The sequence below is a fragment of the Salvelinus alpinus genome, chromosome 9 (genome assembly GCF_045679555.1).
Source record: "Salvelinus alpinus chromosome 9, SLU_Salpinus.1, whole genome shotgun sequence".
Classification (NCBI taxonomy): Eukaryota; Metazoa; Chordata; class Actinopteri; order Salmoniformes; family Salmonidae; genus Salvelinus; species Salvelinus alpinus.
This window is the reverse complement of record NC_092094.1, coordinates 74,511,173-74,529,453: the sequence shown is the minus strand read 5'-3', so window position 1 is coordinate 74,529,453 and position 18,281 is coordinate 74,511,173. Positions and strand designations below refer to the sequence as shown.

Genomic DNA, 18,281 nt, shown 5'->3' with positions numbered 1-18,281 from the left:
GAGAGACCGCCGGATAAGGGAGCGATGCTGTCTATATTGCGGAAAACCGGGCCATTTCCTCTCCACGTGTCCCGGGCTCCAGGGAAAACGCACTCTCCCGTGCAGGCCTGGGAGGACTGTAACGGGAAACATAACCTCCTCCCATCCATCCAACTCCCGCCTGCTTATTCCAGTTACCCTTTCCTGGGACAACCACGAGCTTCCCCTTCAAGCCTTGGTAGACTCTGGAGCCGCAGGTAACTTCATGGATGGTGTTTGGGCGAAGGAGAATGGCGTTCCCTCTGAACCTCTTAGTGACCCCATAAGGGTTACTACGTTGGATGGAAGCCCTTTGGGATCTGGACTTGTCACTCGTGTCACTACCCCCTTGCGACTTTCAGTTTCCCACCACCAGGAAGTGATGAACTTTCATCTGACCTCGTGTTCCGAGTTCCCTCTCGTCCTTGGATACCCCTGGCTTCACAGCCATAACCCTCACATCGACTGGTCTGTGGGCACTATCAAGCAGTGGGGTCCTACGTGCCAAGCCACTTGTATCTTCCCTAGTTCCCCGAGTTCCCCTCCCGAGTCTCTAGAATCCATCGACCTGTCCCGAGTTCCCGAGTGTTACCATGACCTCAAACCGGTATTTAGCAAACAGAGGGCCACCAAACTACCACCCCATAGACCTTACGATTGCCCCATCGACCTGTTTCCGGGCACCTGCCCCCCCAGGGGTCGGATCTTTTCCCTATCTCCTCCCGAACGAGCTGCTATGGATACCTACATCAAGGACGCTCTGGCAGCAGGCCTCATGCGTCCATCCACCTCGCCGGCGGGAGCAGGGTTTTTCTTTGTGGCCAAAAAAGACGGTGGATTACGACCTTGCATCGACTACCGGGGACTTAATGCCATAACCGTCCGTAACCGCTACCCGCTACCCCTTATGGCCACAGCCTTTGAGCTGCTCCAGGAAGCAGTGGTCTTCACTAAGCTTGACCTACGGAACGCATACCATCTTGTGCGGATCAAACCCGGTGACGAGTGGAAGACCGCTTTCAACACGCCTACTGGTCACTACGAATACTTGGTGATGCCCTTCGGCCTGACCAACGCCCCGGCTGTGTTCCAAGCGCTCATAAACGATGTGCTTAGGGATATGCTTAACATTTTCGTGTTTGTTTACTTGGATGACATCCTCATCTTTTCGAGCTCCCTTCAAGAACACACTAAGCATGTCAGACAAGTGCTCAAACGCCTCCTAGACAGCCATTTGTACGTTAAGCCGGAAAAGTGTGAATTCCATTCCTCTCGAGTACAATTCCTGGGATTTGTAGTGGAACCCGGTCGAGTCCAGATGGACCCCAAGAAGGTAGGGGCGGTAGCGGATTGGCCCACCCCCAAGTCCGTTAAGGAAGTTCAGCGTTTCCTGGGCTTCACTAACTTTTACCGCAAGTTCATCAAGAACTTCAGCTCGGTGGCAGCCCCTCTCTCAGCTGTAACCAAGGGTGGCAACACAAGGTTTCTGTGGGGAAGAGAAGCTGAGACGGCCTTCCAAGGACTCAAGCAGCGCATCCTCTCTGCTCCCATCCTGACACTACCGACGGCGGATGAACCTTTTGTGGTGGAGGTAGACGCATCAGAGGTTGGTGTTGGAGCTGTCCTGTCTCAGAGGGGGGAAGACAAGAGGCTTCATCCTTGCGCCTTCTTCTCTCACCGGCTTACCCCGGCCGAGAGGAATTACGATGTGGGGGATCGTGAACTCCTAGCGGTTAAGATGGCATTGAAGGAATGGAGACACTGGCTCGAGGGGGCTTCTCAACCATTTCAAGTGCTTACGGACCACAAAAATCTGGAGTATATCCAGCAGGCGAAGCGGTTGAACTCCAGACAAGCTCGATGGTCTCTTTTCTTCAGCCGATTCCAGTTTATCCTCACCTATAGACCCGGGTCGAAGAATCTCAAACCGGACACCTTGTCACGAGTCTACTCTCCTGCCATTCGAGAAGATACTGACATGACTGTTCTTCCTGCTGCTAAGATCGTGGCTCCAATCTCGTGGCAAGTTGAGGATACCGTGAGACAAGCTCAAGCCATCGAACCGGGTCCTAAGGGAGGTCCTGCCAATCGGTTGTTTGTTCCCAAGGCAGCAAGATCCCAAGTCCTTCTGTGGGGGCACTCCTCTCGCCTCACCGGTCACCCGGGCGTAGGTCGCACCTTGGAGTTCATTCAGCGTAAGTTCTGGTGGCCCACCATAAGAGAAGACGTTGCCACTTTCGTCAAGGCCTATCCCGTGTGCTGCCAGGGCAAATCTTCTCACCTCCGCCCTCAAGGACTCCTTCACCCTTTATCTATTCCCCACCGACCCTGGTCCCATATCTCGTTGGACTTTATTACTGGCCTTCCTCCGTCCCATGGTAATACTACTATCCTAGTCATCATCGACAGGTTTTCTAAGGCGGCCAGGTTTGTTCCCTTGACCAAATTACCTTCTGCCAAGGAAACAGCTGAGTTGGTGATTAACCATGTGTTCCGAGTCTTTGGCATTCCGCAAGATATGGTTTCCGACAGAGGTCCCCAGTTCGCCTCAAGGTTTTGGAAGGCCTTCTGCCAACTCATAGGGGCCACGGCCAGTTTATCTTCAGGGTACCATCCGGAGTCCAACGGCCAAACCGAGAGGATGAATCAGGAGCTGGAAACCACCCTCAGATGTATGGTTTCCAACAACCCGTCCACATGGTCATCCTTCATTGTTTGGGCCGAGTACGCGCACAACACCTTGTGCTCCTCCTCCACTGGTATATCCCCGCACGAGTGTCAGTTTGGCTATGCTCCTCTATTGTTCCCGGACCAGGAGGCAGAAGTCAGAGTGCCTTCAGCCTCGAGGTTCATCAGACGCTGTCGGCTTACGTGGAAGAAGGCCCGTCTTAATCTTCTGCGTTCCTCACAGCAGTACCAGCGACAAGCCAACAGACGTCGCCGTCCCGGTCCTACCCTGTACCCCGGCCAGAGAGTATGGCTCTCAACAAAGAACTTACCGCTACGGGTGGAGTCTCGTAAGCTGTCCCAGAGATTCATCGGTCCCTTTAAGATTGCCAGGAGAGTCAATCCCGTTACTTTTCGCCTGCACTTACCCAGATCCCTTAAGATCAATCCAACATTTCACATTTCTTTATTAAAACCTGTTGTTTTTTCTCCCCTTATCCCGGCAGGCAGACCTCCCCCTCCGCCCCGTGTCATCGGAGGCCAGTCGGCTTATACCGTCCACCGGATACTGGATTCCCGCCGGGTGCAGCGGTCCTGGCAGTATCTGGTGGACTGGGAAGGCTACGGTCCCGAGGAGCGCTCCTGGGTTCCTGCCAAGGACATACTGGACCCTGACCTCATTCGTCAGTTCAGGGCCCTCCACCCTGAGAAGGCTGGTAGGAACGTCAGGAGCCGTTCCTAGGAGGGGGATTCTGTCAGGTTTTGGCCAGGACTGTTCAGGTTTTGGTCACTAGATGTCCCCATTGCACCTTTTTTGTACCTTTTGTTTTTTCCTTGCTCTAATTATTGTTTGCACCTGTGTGTCGTTCCCTTGTTAGTATTTAAACCCTGTGTGTTCCTCAGTTCTTTGCTCAGTGTTTGTATGTTAGCACCCAGCCCCAGCCTTGTTGTGAACATATTTCTCTTATTGGATTTTCCAGAGGTTCTCTGGTTTAGTGCTTGTGTATTTTTGAGTAGTCTTTTGAGGTTTGTTTTTCCCTGCTGTTTTTACCACTTTGTGGAGTTTCTTTGTATTTTGGAGGATATCCATTTTGTGCCTCTTGGCTTTATTTTTGGACGTGGTGGATTTATATTCTTTGCCTGAAGATCTTGTCCTTTTATTAAACCACCATTTCTAGTACTGCTGAGTCTGCCTCATCTTCTGGGTTCTGCCGACTATTAGTGACTGTTTCTCTCACCGGGTCCTGACACAAACATATTTTGTGTTGAAGTTTGAACAAGTCAGACTAAACCTAAAATGCAATGCAGATAATCCGGGTAACCATTTGATTAGCTATTTAGCAGTCTTATGAATTGGGTATCTGAGCCTGTTGGTCCGAGACCCGATACTCTGGTAGCAGAGAGAACAGTTTAGGTTGGCTTTTTTAGAGTGTTGCCTTCCAAAGGCACATGAATTTGTAATTTTACTCAACAAGCTTTTTCAAAATCAACTAATTTCAAGCAAAGTTTGTTGAGCAAACAAACTTTAACACATTAGCTAAAATTATTTTCCTTTTGAAGTCCACACAACTCACAAAATAACGTTTGTTTACAAACAATGGAGTTAAAACAAGCATATTTTTCGGGGTTCTGATGGGTTAGACATAAACTAAGCACTCATGATGAGCTAAGTTCAACTAAGTTATATTCTTTAAGAATCAATGGGTATATATCATTAATTTAAAAGTCCCAAAAATGGATGTAGCAATCGCAGATTGCAACTTTAATACTAAGGCCTATACGCCATGGTGTCAACAATGACATAACAGATGTCATAAACACTCGGCTGTTACAAACAGGAACTGACAGTACTGTTCTATTAAGACTTACCAAATTAAAATACAGAGACCAAGTGGCCATTGTGACGGCCAATAAATCCAAAATACTGTACGTATTTGGTATTGTTGACTATACTTTTCATGAACCCTTCAAAGTATACAAAAATGACTTAAGGCATTAACTAAACCTGAACCCCTTTTTTCACTCATAATGCAAAGGCCTTTGCCATCTCAATGCTTGGGGATATACCCTTTGTGAGCTCAGCCCAACACACTATTCAATGCATGTAGCCTATTGGTTGATCCAAAGTCAAGGCTACAGCTGCTCTGTCTGCCTACTGGTATACAATTTCACTTTGCTACAGGGGGAGATATTAGCGGCTCAGGTTCAACCAAAGGTAGATTGAGACAGATTGAGAAGTTAGGCTAATGTGCACATGGGTGATTTGAAGTACTGGTGTTGATATGGTTACAGCTCTGTGAGTCCCGTTGGCAATCTGCGAGGCATCTGGAGTGGAGAGTTACCTACGGTATAAGGTTTCAAAACACCAGCACATTAATACTCAACTATGACAAAAATAATTCTAATGGCTACTTTAAATCAGTGATTCAGAGATGTTTACTTGGAATTTGGTTTCAGTTATTTCTTTTGATCTACTTGCCCCATTAGAGACAATAATGTTGTAGAAGAACGTAAGGGCAATAGAAATGTTAGTGTGTCCATACATGTGCTTGTGTGAAAGACAAAAAGACACACACACATAGAGAAAGAGAGAGGGAGAGAGAGAGCGAGAGAGAGAGAGCACGAGAGAGAGCGAGAAAGAGAGAGCGAGAGAGCGAGACAGAGAGAGAGAGCGAGACAGAGAGAGAGAGCGAGAGACAGAGAGCGAGAGAGAGAGAGAGCGAGACAGAGAGAGAGAGAGAGAGCGAGAGAGAGAGAGCGAGACAGAGAGAGAGAGAGCAAGAGAGAGAGAAAGCACGAGAGAGAGCGAGAAAGAGAGAGCGAGAGAGAGAGAGAGAGAGCAAGAGAGAGAGCGAGAAAGAGAGAGCGAGAGAGCGAGACAGAGAGAGAGAGCGAGACAGAGAGAGAGCGAGAGAGAGAGAGCGAGAGAGAGAGAGAGAGCGAGACAGAGAGAGAGAGAGAGCAAGAGAGAGAGAGTGAGAGAGAGAGAGAGAGCACGAGAGAGAAAGAGAAAGAGAGAGCGAGAGAGAGAGCAAGAGAGAGAGAGCACGAGAGAGAGCGAGAAAGAGAGAGCGAGAGAGCGAGACAGAGAGAGAGAGCGAGACAGAGAGAGAGCGAGAGAGAGAGAGCGAGAGAGAGAGAGAGCAAGACAGAGAGAGAGAGAGCAAGAGAGAGAGAGAGCGAGAGAGAGATAAATAGTGGAGGGAACTACCTTGATGATCTGGTGCCCCCGTGTGGCTCCTCCAGGGTTTACGCACAAGACATGTGACCATAGGCCTAAATCTATTCTACCAATTCTATTTCAGTCATACACAAAGCGCAATGCAAGATCACCAAAAAATGTATAGCGACAACAATGTTTTTTCTCCAGCCCTGCTCTAACACACAGTATAGTCTAAATACTGCAACAACTGATGGCAAATCCGTGTTTTTGATAGATGAATCTGAGAGTGGGTACCAATTATTCACACTGATGCAACCAATCCACCAACACAACTGATTTTCCATTCTGATAACAAGGTAGCAGCAGACAGTCACACTTGGCCTATGTGTTTCTGCCATCTGCTGGTAAACGCGTAAAATTTCAGCTGATTTAACTTATCCACAATAGAGTACCACAGTATGAGTCATAATACCCATAAAGCCTCGCGGTCAAACATGGAAATGGTTCCAATAGTTTCCCCACCATTTTTCCCATAGTGGAAACACTTAACATAAGGGCTATGTTTCGTGTAGGCTTACCCTGGAGTGGTGTTTTGATAACCGTGTAAATCCCTCTCGGACAAGGTGACGTTTATCAATATATTCGGCTGTATTTACCCCCCCCCCATGAAGATTTGGACGAGACTGCTGAATCGAGGCAAAGGTAAGAATCTCTGGATTAACTATCTAATGGTAGCTAAATGTAGTAAAAAATAAATGCTAATTAGCATTTTCTAATCTGAGAGTAAATAGAGCCATATATATAGATAGAAGTCACCTTTTCCGAGAGAGATTTACACGGTCATCAAAACGTCAGTGTAAGCCTACACAGCCCTTATTTGAAGTGATTCTAAAATCCCCTATGGGAAAAATGAATGGAGGAAAAACGATTGGAACCATTTCCCTGTTTGACAGCTAGGTTTTATGGGTATTATGACACGTCCACTGTGGGGCTCTATATCACATCTCAGATTCATAGTTCATACTCATATCAAATCAAATAGCTTATTATTATATGTTATTATGAGAAATGTTTTTATGAGAACAAACAAGATGGTTATGGACACAGTATGAACATGTAGATTTGAGCAAGTGTGATGTCATTAATGTTTGTTGGAATTCATGTGTCTGAGTTGGTGTTTTTTTTGTTGCCTTTATTTGTAATTTTTCTTTATGTTGAAGGTTGGGCATTACAGTTTTTTACAATCTCTAGGACCCATTTCTCAATACTTAGGTCACTCTTTCAAAACTCTTCACACAGTTCTCCTAATCAACTTTCAGCTTGGCACAGCAGTTCATTTCACATCCAAAATGAACTAAAACTACCAAAACACTTCATACAAGTCTCAAATCAACTAATTCTTCCATAACACTAGCAAAGGTTGTCACCCAACAAGCACACTTTGTCACTCATAAAACAATGACCTAAAAAACACTAACAACAGGTAGCATTACACAATGTTTTCTTTTGTATAATGTCTTTACAAAACAAGAATGACACCTCTACTGTTTAGAATTCACTGCAGTATATGTTACAGGAATGAATCAGACATGATGCAATATGCTTTAATATGTTTTATGTCCATTTTTAGCATTGATATACACCATCTACCGATACAGATACAGTAGCAATGCTAGTCAACCCTGTCTTCTGCATTTGCTCACAGGTTCTCATCCACATCACATCTTATGTCATCTTGGGCAATACACCTAGGAAAGAATATTTTGGCATGCCTGGTCCATCCCTGGCAATCTTCTGCAGATATGTCCAGGCATCCAGCATTCATTGCATCCAGGAGGGACATTTGATCATGTGGATGGTGGTCATAAACCTTCCACCTCCATGAGGAAAATAATTCCTCTATGGGGTTGAGGAATGGAGAGTAAGGTTGGAGGAAAAGTGACACCAACCTGGGATGGGCTGCAAACCACTCTGTGACAGCACGGGAGTGGTGGAATGCCACATTGTCCCATACAATTACAAACGTTGGCCAATTTCGCCTCACTGCAACCCTTTCCTCACCTGGCACAACCCTTCCATAGAGATCATCCAGGAATGAAATGAGAAGCTCTGTGTTGTATGGCTCAATTAGCGGTTTGTGTAACAGCAATCCATCAGAGAATATTGCTGCACACATTGTGTTGTTGGCACCTCTCTGGCCCGGGACATCCACTGTGGCTCTTTCCCCAATCACATTCCTTCCTCAACGCCGTGTTTTGGCCAAGTTGAAACCAGCCTCATCCACAAAGATGAATATGTGGGGTGCTTGCCTGGCTTCAATCTCCATGATTCTTTAAAATAAATCTACAAGGCAACATAAGAGTTAGGCTATCACGGTAGTTTACATTATACCTAAAAACATGCCATTGTGTGCCTCTGCCCTGTTTGGTTTTGTTCAAAACCAGTTCTGTATTTTATAGTCATCTTACCTGGACATTGGCCTTTCTAGGGAGTTTTTCCTAGCCCCCGTGCTTCTACACCTGCATTGCTTGCTGTTTGGGGTTTTAGGCTGGGTTTCTGTACAGCACTTTGAGATATCAGCTGATGTAAGAAGGGCTATATAAATACATTTGATTTGATTTGATATTGGTTCCTGAGTTGCTTGACTCGTTCAGAGTTCCTCTCAAAGGTGACAGTGTACAACTGCTTCATCCTGACTTGATGTTGTTTCAGGACTCTAGAAATAGTTATTATGCTTACATTGTGAATATTTCCAAAAGTAATGTGAGTTTTGTTTGTAATTGTTTTTGTATTTCTGCTTAGGACCCAACGGTTACCTCCCACAGAGAGGTAGGATTTTCACTGCTGTGCAGGAAACTGCCATCATTGATATGGTCATCAGAAACAATGGCATAAGTAGGTTTGAAGGCTTTGCTCAATTTACTTCTGTAATGTGCAGTCCAGTCAGATGCCCTTGCAGAATGCACATCTTACCTGTTGTTTTGCCGGAAATTTCTCACAATAGATGCCACTGTTGAGCGTTGCAGATTAGGCTGCACTCTCAGACCAGCCTCTCTCATTGATAGACTATGAGTTATTACATGATCAATTATAGTATCCCTAATCTCATCTGAGACTACAGCTCTTGATCTTCCTCTCAGTCTTCTTCCACCATGCATACGTACTCCTCTCCCTCTCCCAGCCACTCTTCTTCCTCTGTCAGCCACTTTTCTATCTCTGGCTGGGTCCATGTTTACATTACAGTACAGCATTATTCCTAAGATGTCCCCTTTTGTATAGATGGTAATGAAATTGAAGACTAACACCTGTTCAGCTGCGATGGGAAACAGCTGTGGTTGGTCTAATTGTTTTGATAGTATTTCATTTTTTAGATTTTGAATATATTTCAACACTGTATTACTGTAGAAATGTAGAAAAGTGCTGTCTTATTCAATTTTGTGTTATGTTAGGTTTTGAATTTAAGTTTAACAGTTTTGAAAAGAGTATGTAAACATGTGTAAATTGTCCTGTAGGTACATAGAGCTGTCACGATCGTCTTGACTTGGAAGAGAGGACCAAAACGCAGCGTGTGAAAAATACATTCTCTTTTATTAGAGAGACGAACAACGAACGAAACAAAACAACAAACTGACGACCGTGAAGCTATATAAACAAATGGTGCTGACACTGACCACTACACAATGACATAGACAATTACCCACAAACGCATAATGCCTATGGCTGCCTTAAATATGGCTCCCAATCAGAGACAAATGGAAGACAGCTGTCTCTGATTGAGAACCACTCAGGCAACCATAGACATACCTAGACACATTCACTAAACACAACCCCATACACTAAACCCAACACCCCCTTTACCATATAACCACCCAAGACGAGACAAAACACAAACATTCCCCATGTCACACCCTGACCTAACTAAAATAATAAAGAAAACAAAGAATACTAAGGCCAGGGCGTGACAAGAGCTTTGGTGGTGGTTGTGTCTGAGTGAGAATATAATTCATGAAATTTGAAAGATGTAGTCATTGAATGAATTTTGTGCCAAAGCAATGAAAAATTATCCACAGTTTATTCCACAGACTGCTGTTGTGCTCACTGTGTGAAGAGTTTTGAAAAGGTGACCTAAGTATTGAGAAATGGGTCCTAGCGATTGTAAAAAAAATTAAATAAAAACTATAAGTTCCAGCCAATGTCATGTCTCATTTAGTGGATCCCTGTCTGTGGAATGTTCAGTTGTCTATTGTCTTTTGTCTATGTCTATTGTAAATGTTTTTAAACAAACATTTTTACAAAGATTATCAGTAGCTGAAGCACTTGAAGACCAATACTATACTTACCTATCTTTAACTTTACAATCATATCATCAAAAACACATGGGTCATTAGCTAGACAGTATTGAATTCCATATAGTTTTATTGACTTTGATCCACAATAACAGCAAGGTAACCTATTTTCTCTCTCACCCAGGACAGGTGGATATTTTGTGTGGATGTTTTCCACCGTCCTCAGACACCGAGTGAAATATAAGACCGATTTAATGTTTGCTTCATACCAGAAGAATTCCCAGAGCTGTCAAAGCAGAAAATTCGGTCCATCTGGTGTGTGTGTGTGTGTGTGTGTGTGTGTGTTAGAGAGAGACATTATTCCATGAGAAAAAAATATTCATGGGATTTAAATGGTAGGCATAGAATAGCCATATTTTTTCCTCACTTGATAATCTTTTGATAAACAATATATAATTTTTCGTTGCTTTAATTGAATGAATGTATAGAGATGAATGATTTATGAACACACCACCATTGTCTCACCTTATAGTGTTATTATGTCGACCAAGCTGAATGAATCCAAATGAAATCAACCAGTAACCTAAACTCATAGTTTATCACTGGTTTATTAGTTTACCATGTCATTTTGTTTGTTCAACCATGTAGCCTAATGAATGTAGTTGTCAATACAACAGTTGCCACATAACATCTTAACAAAAGGTAGACCTAAAATACATGATGATAAACAAACGCTAGTAAATAAATCAACATGAGATTTTTCTTAGGTAAAATACCGTATCTTTATCGAGGATAATAACACATTAATAACACATGAATGTCATTCAGAATGGAGGGAGGGCAGTGAAATCCATATTACAATATGGTTTCAGAAAGCCTATGGCTGCGTCCTGCAGCAGGTCACCACAGGGTATGCCGGGTCCATCCTGGCATGCGGTAACCATGGAGGCCATTACGCAGAGTGGAACCATCACGGTCAAGGCGAGCATCCCTGCGTGGTAGGCCGCCTTCTGCAGACCCCCGAATATACTTGTCCTGAACCAACTCTCGGTCGGAGCAGAAGGAGATGCCACCTCCTCCTTCTTCGTCTGCTTGACGATTTGCGCGGCATACTTCTCTGCCTGCACAATTTCCTCTGCGAGGGTGGGAGGCCTTGTCCTGTGCGTAACGGTACAGTCGCCGTCTTTATCCGCGCCGTAGCAGTCTTCGTCCTTTCTTCCAGCGTTCTTGGCTTCGGCAATTCGCTCCGCCAAGTCTTCCAACCTCTCCTGAAACACCTGGACGCAGGATACCGATTCAGCGACGTGGCTTTGCATCTCCTCGATTTGGGAGGTTTTTCTCTGGATCAACTTATCTTTGTGAAGAATAGTGATTTGGGCCTCTTCGTCTTGATATTGTAACAGTCCAACAAAACGGTTTAGGTGCTTTATTGTAGTCTTGCCCTTCTTTCTCTCGGATTTAAGGATGAATAGATCATCCTTCATCATTTCAATCTTATCCCTGATGGAGTCATTCTGCTGTTCAAGCTGCAGGCGCCGAGACTCCAGCTGTGCGCTTTCGTGGCTACGCTCATGCAAGTCTCTACGCGCCTCCCGGATATTGTCACGCAGGGTGTCCAAATAATCTATGGTGCTCCTGAGATTTTTCACCTGTTTCTTTAACTCAATGTTCTCTTGACTTAGAGACAGGTTATTCTCCTCGGCATACACTTTGAGTTTTTGCAGCTCTGCGTTTTCCATCATTTTCAGGTTTTTACTGTAGTTGAGTTCTGCCATCAGGTCGCTTGTCCTGTTGTTCACAGGTGTCTTGAGCATCTTTGCGCCATCCATTGTGTCATCCATAGAGTTTGTCAGCGGATGTTTAGCCTCATCCACAGTGCCTCTCTTTGTAAAATTGTATTTATTGGTTTTATCCACAGTGTCTCTCTGCGGAGTGGGTCCATCGTCTGTTTCAGCGGCTACCTTATCCTTGTAGTCATCCGGTGCGAAACCCTTTCGGCCGGCCTTTGATTTCGACCTTCTGCCGGGGGGTCGCGGGCGGCGGGCAGGTGCAGTAATGAGCTGGTCACCCTGGTCCTCAAACACGTCTTCGGAGGTCTGACTGGTCCAGTCGGCCGGGAAAGTGGAGACCCTTGACGAGTCCAGGGAATGCTCAGTAACTGTGAGCCGCAGGTGGCGAGAAGAGTATTTGCGCGGCATCTTGGAGTATATTCAGCCTAAACTTTGGTCATCTGTTTATGTAGCAGGCTCTCGGAGTTATCAGTGTTTTACTTGAAACAATAATGATGCTGCATGCTTTTATAGCCTTGGTCATTATGACGCAAGGCACGCCAAACTTTAACATCGTTCTGTTATGACGTCATAATGTGTCAAGTCAAAAGTCCAATTGGCCTATTAGTTTTGTTGGTCTATGTCCCTAGAGTTGGAAAATGTGTGACAGCAGTGCAGCAACAATGGCAGCTTTCGGGGTGTTATCACTCTTTCTTTCGTTCCTCCATCCCTTATACTACAAGTTATTGCTCACTTATACCATTTAATCATATGTCATTGGAATGCTTAGACTCACAGATATTTGTCAGACACATTTTCAGGAAATGTTCAGGTCAACAAATGTGGACCCAATTTGACCTCTAGGGTACATATCATAATTACCTGTATAAATTGCTTTGAAAAGGAAAGCTTGATACATTTTAAACTTTGACAAGTGGTTCGGAAAGGTCATGAAATTACCTTTTAAATTATATATAACATAACCAACTTTGAAAGCACCAGCTACAACTGTTTAAAAATCACCCATATTGTGCCATTGACATTAGAATGTTGGAAGTTTAGCAAGAGAATTGCATGTAATAGAGTAGCTTTGTTTTTGGATTGTAACTTTGTCTGACCACAAGGTGTCACTTGTGAAGTCAGATAATGTTGCTTTTGTCCACAAGGTGTCAGTGCTAGACACAGTCTCAGAAAGCATGAACCCGTTCAACCCAGAGAGGAAGTATTGTGTAAATCGGTCAGTAAGGCAAAGGGGCGGGTAATTCAGAAACCCAGTCTATTGGTCGCACCCCCCTACAGTTCGGGTTTCTCACAATCGGATTGGAGGACGGTTGTTACCGGGTGTGGAACCACAGCGGCATAACAGAATACAGATAATGATGGAAGTGTGTGTTTATGTAATACTGAATTTCCAACCTTCAAGGATGACAACTGGGCCATAAGCTATTCCAGATAAGGCATATATTAGACCTTCATTAGACATATAAATCCATATTATTAAATGAGCCCGGGGACTGATCAGTTATCAATTGGTACAGAAGTAAAAATGTAATGTTACTTAATGATACTGGTGAGGTCTTACCAGTATTACAGGGGAAAAACAATTGGCCAAGATCTTGTAAGTACAGAGGCAAGGATATGAGTGCCTAAACTTCCCAGATGCCTCATAGCATAGCTTGGATTAGAGCTGCTGAATGGAGCAAAAGGTCCCCTGCCTGCACGTTCCACTAAGCCAACAGGATGTGGTCCAGTCCAGAGCAGTGGTCAGTCAGCACATTGAGCAGGAAGTGTTTCAGCTGACCGTCAAGACACAATCTCACCGACTCACACAGGATGTGGCAAGACACCACTATTCCTCTACCATAGGACTAGGGGAGTGACTGGAAAGGAATGCTGACTAACAACTAGAGCACTGTTCTGATTTGTCATGTTTTTCAGAAAAAGAGAACCATCTTGTGATTTCCAAAGGTTACGTTTAGGGCAATGGGAGAGTTTAAACACCAGTTAATCATATTTTTCTTTATTACAAATGTATTAAATAATATGAAAGGTTAAAGAGTAAGTAATTGTCACAGTATAGATTACTATCCACGTAGATTGTTGTACAAATTACAACATTTTCCCAAATTAATAAATGCAGTTCAGAGTACGATACGAATACATTCACATAGATATTATGTACAACTATACACACACAAAAAAGACAGGTGAAATGCGTGAGACAAACTTCATTACAAAAGCTTTGGCAAAAGAGTGCATACATACATTTTCATAAAATATCTGAAAAGTAAACAAAAATAATGCATTTCTTCAACAACAAAAACTGTGCAGTAGAGGAAAGAGTCCAGTGCATGTCTTTAGAAATGTTCCATTAGTAAAATGGCAGTTTGTGCACTTGGCTGTCCCTATCCCTGTCATAGTTTTGGGTAAGAAGTCACTAGTGGGTAGATGTTGGGCTCAATCTAAATTGAGGCAGGTACCAGCATACTGAGGGAGAGTGGGGCGGTGTTTGACGGCGGCGGCTTGGGAAAGGCCATTTTGTTGAGGCTGCGCACCTCAGCCTGCCAGGAGGGGATCTTCTTGGTGGTCATGTGACGGCGGGCGTGTTTGGTCAGGTGGTCGCTGCGCATGAAGCGCCTGTCGCACACGGGGCACACAAACTTCTTCTCGCCCGTGTGGGTCCGCCTGTGGCGCGAGAGCTCGTCGGAGCGCGCAAACTTCTTGTCGCATCCCTCCCAACTGCAACTGAAGGGCTTCTCACCTGAGAGGGAGACAGAGAGATAATGAGTTTGCAAGTCATCATTTTTTCACCAGCAAACCCACACATGCTCCGAGTCAGATAAACGACATCATAGACTTCAGTTAAAATCGTGATACAATATCAAGATCCTACAATTTAATCCCCATAAAATGTCACGTTCTTTCCCTCTCATTCCCAGTCATCCATGAGGAACACTTTTCTCTCTTACCTGTGTGTGTCCGGAGGTGTGCCTTGAGATGGGAGCTCTTGAAGTAAGTCTTCCTGCACCCGGAGAAGTTGCACACATAGTTCCTCCGGCGGGAGAAGTCCATTTTGGTGCCGCTGCAGGGTCCGGTGGGCACGTAGACCGGGGCGGGGGCCAGCGGTAGCAGCTTAGTGTGGCCCAGGGTCATGACAGTCTGTGGAGAGCAGTGGGGGGCCTGAGAGACATGGGACTGGGGGAGAACCAGCATCACCGTGCCCTGGGGCATAGCCTGGCCCATGAGGAAAGGCTGCTGCAGTGCCCCGTTAGGACCAGACTGGGGCAGGATGGATGTGGGGGTCCTCGAGGTCTGCACCGGGCCCTGGATGAACGCCGAGATCATCCCCGATTGGTTACCCACCGGGAACATCTGGCAGATGATTGGAAGGCTGGAGGTGGGTGGCGGGGAGAGGCGTGTAGGCAGGCTATTTTGTGGTTGGGTGTTAGCAGGAAGGTGAGAGTGGCTCCCCTTACAATGGATAACCTGTGGCTCTTCGTTCTCAGTCTTGACCGCCTCTTCCTTGCAGGAGGAGAGGAGGGCAGGGTTAGGTGTGAAGGGGACCAATGGAGGTGTGATGCTCTGTTCAGTCTTTGCTGTGTGCTGTTGACAGACCAACAGCTCAGAAGCTCTGTGTTGCTTTGTGGGGGGTGCTGGAATGTGCTGGCAGAGGTGTGTGTCTGCGGTGTGGCGGATGACACTGGTTGCCATGGCTCTGCAGGGTGGCAGTGGTGGGGTCTTTCCGTTGGTTGGGGACTCCGAGATGGACGCCATGGGCGTTTGTGGGACCCCACAGACCCTTACAGAGAGGCTGGAGCTGGGCCGGCTCAGAGGGGAGGTGATGGTGTGGATGGCAGTGGTAGAGGTCTCAGCAAAGCTGGGGCTGTGAGGGGGAGTCATACACTAGAAAACAAAGAGAAGACAGAATTAGTGTGTGTGACCAGGAAGTAGAACAACCACTGTATACATACTAATACATAAGTCTTAGGTTGGATGTGTTCAGTTTGAAAATGGATGTTCAATACAGCTATTGGGAGAGATAAGTTGCCACAGTAGGCAGGTACATACACTAAACGACTACTTAGAGCTGGGTAGCTGCAAAACAGCGATGTTGACAACCAGCAGCTGAGAGAGATGAGCACGGGTTGCAGTTCAAACCCTCTATCCTACTTGCCACCTGTGCAGCAACCTTCCTAACCCAGCCCGTGTGGCTCAGTTGGTAGAGCATGGCGCTTGCAACGCCAGGGTTGTGGGTTCATTCCCCACGGGGGGACCAGGATGAATATGTATGAACTTTCCAATTTGTAAGTCGCTCTGGATAAGAGCGTCTGCTAAATGACTTAAATGTAAATGTAAATGTAACCCCTCCAACCCCTATAAACCCTCACAAAGTTTTCCTGATATAAAGACACTATCTTCATGCTAAGTGCTACAAATCCCAGGAGTTTACACAGTAAGTAAAAGCTGGGACTACTGTATTTACTAATCAAACACAGCCCACAGATGCTTCTTAGTGATGGCTGTTTTGGGATGTGTGGTGGTTACGGTTGCCAAGAGAGGAAGCACTCTTACCAAGGAGGAGAGCGAAACAAAGTCTTTTGGGGGCTCCAGTGGGTCCGGAGGCAGGAGGGAATCGCAGGAGTCCGAGGCAGGGGTAAGGGGTCTAGGCTTGCAGGGGCTGGGGCGGTGTTGGCCCCAGGAGCTCATGCAAACCAGAGCCTCAGCAGCCTCCAGGTCTGTGTACTCCAGGTTGCAGCCTGAGGAGGACTCCTTACTGTCATGCCTCCTCCTCTTCAGATAGGAGCCACACTGGTCCATCATCATCCCTTTTGCCTGGGGAGGAGAACAGGAAAGAACATTAGGTCTGATGATGACATCACGTAATAGAAGACTGGTGAGTTACCATAGGGACTAATCACCACAAAAGGGAGACCCAATCAAGACCATACAGCTAGATATACATTAGCATACCAAGGGAAGCTTCCAAAATGACATCAAATGAACATCTGAAGAGTTTATTTTCTCACCAGTCACTGGCATAATGCTCAAGCACCTGTTGCTTAGATGTTTGTCTCAGAGGGTAGATGGAGCAGGCTTGAGACTACACCCCATCTACCCTAGCCAATGCGCCAAGCCTTCTCCCATTGTCATATTGACCAACTAGTGATATCTCCCTACCACTAGCCACGTGAGACCCCCATGCACAGGGCATGTATAAACCAGTGTTAACACTGCATCAGGAAGTGCCTTGTCTGCACTGACACTATCAGTGGTCCTATTGCAGGGTTCCCCAACTTGAAGCCCAGTCGGTGATTTTATTTTCCCCCCAAGTAATGAGCAAAATATGTTTTATACATGATTGTTAAAAAAATCTCTTCAAAGTATTCTTGCGGTCAATTTGCGGTCTACAAATTATTTGTAATTATGTTCCAGCCCCCTGATCATCCGCTCAAGAAAAAAAATCGTCCGCGCGGCTGAATCTAGTTGATGATCCCCGTCCCATGGCCACTCCCCAGATAAAATAATGTGACCAGTTTCACATAGTGAAAGAGTAGCCAACAAGGCAAAACAAGACTACTCGACTAGGCTTAAGAGGGTTTACCATAAATTGATGTTGGGTAACATTAATAAATGATTGCATAATTCTGTCAACTGGTCACAGTTGATTGTCTAATATCTTTAAAACAGTCAATCACTGGTAACGTTAAGTCATTGGATACTATCATTGGATGTATTAATTTACCAGCTGTAATAACAAATAACTGTCTCAATAAAACAATTTAAAACTCTATTTCTTGACATGATTCATTTACAAATTAAATAATATTGTAACCTAAAAAGTAAAGTGCTACTAATAAACTGGAGCCAAAAACAAATACAGTTAGTAGCCCACTCATTATTCGAATGCTGGACGTTATTCATATGAAATAACACGGTTTAAATAATAATCTTCTTACCCCACATGATACTTCAAATTCTGAAGATTTTCGTGAAGGCATTGTTGAGATATATTTTATTTCAGTTTAGTGTCAAGCCGACAAAGAACAAAAAAGCGATGACACTGCCACCGCTCAGTTAACTGGCTGTTGAATTCGTCTTTCACTAGGTCCTCTCTCAGCTGTGTAAAACATGAGGATAAAAAAAGGAAAACAACATTCACAACACACTGGCGGGAGGCAACATGCCACCAATGAAAAACAAATGTGTGTGAGACATTAGCCAATGGCAGGCGAGATGACACGTGATCAGTGCATGGTCGCCTGAGGATTGGAGGAAATAGGGTGCGTGGCTGTTGGTGGGCGTGCAGGGGGAGTCATCGGTGTCAGAAAGAACCTGATGAACTGCAAGTCTGAAAACTAGGCGAAAGGTCGTAGTGCC

At 45.2% G+C, this 18,281-nt stretch overlaps 1 protein-coding gene and 1 long non-coding RNA gene across 2 annotated transcripts; one reads left to right on the top strand and one right to left on the bottom strand.

Annotated features, from left to right (window-relative positions):
- Positions 1–6,331: 6,331 nt before the first annotated feature.
- Positions 6,332–10,038, top strand: LOC139530618 (uncharacterized). Its single transcript, XR_011666082.1, has 3 exons — positions 6,332–6,550; positions 8,651–8,743; positions 9,361–10,038. It is a non-coding gene; the product is annotated as an uncharacterized lncRNA (long non-coding RNA).
- Positions 10,039–13,907: 3,869 nt separating this feature from the next.
- Positions 13,908–18,070, bottom strand: LOC139530616 (Krueppel-like factor 11). The gene is made up of 4 exons (XM_071327185.1): positions 17,861–18,070; positions 16,476–16,736; positions 14,873–15,806; positions 13,908–14,664 (listed from the first exon to the last, which is right to left on the bottom strand). Exons 1-4 carry the CDS (start codon positions 17,900–17,902, stop codon positions 14,366–14,368), a joined length of 1,536 nt encoding a protein of 511 aa, XP_071183286.1. The 5' UTR covers positions 17,903–18,070; the 3' UTR covers positions 13,908–14,365.
- Positions 18,071–18,281: the final 211 nt, after the last annotated feature.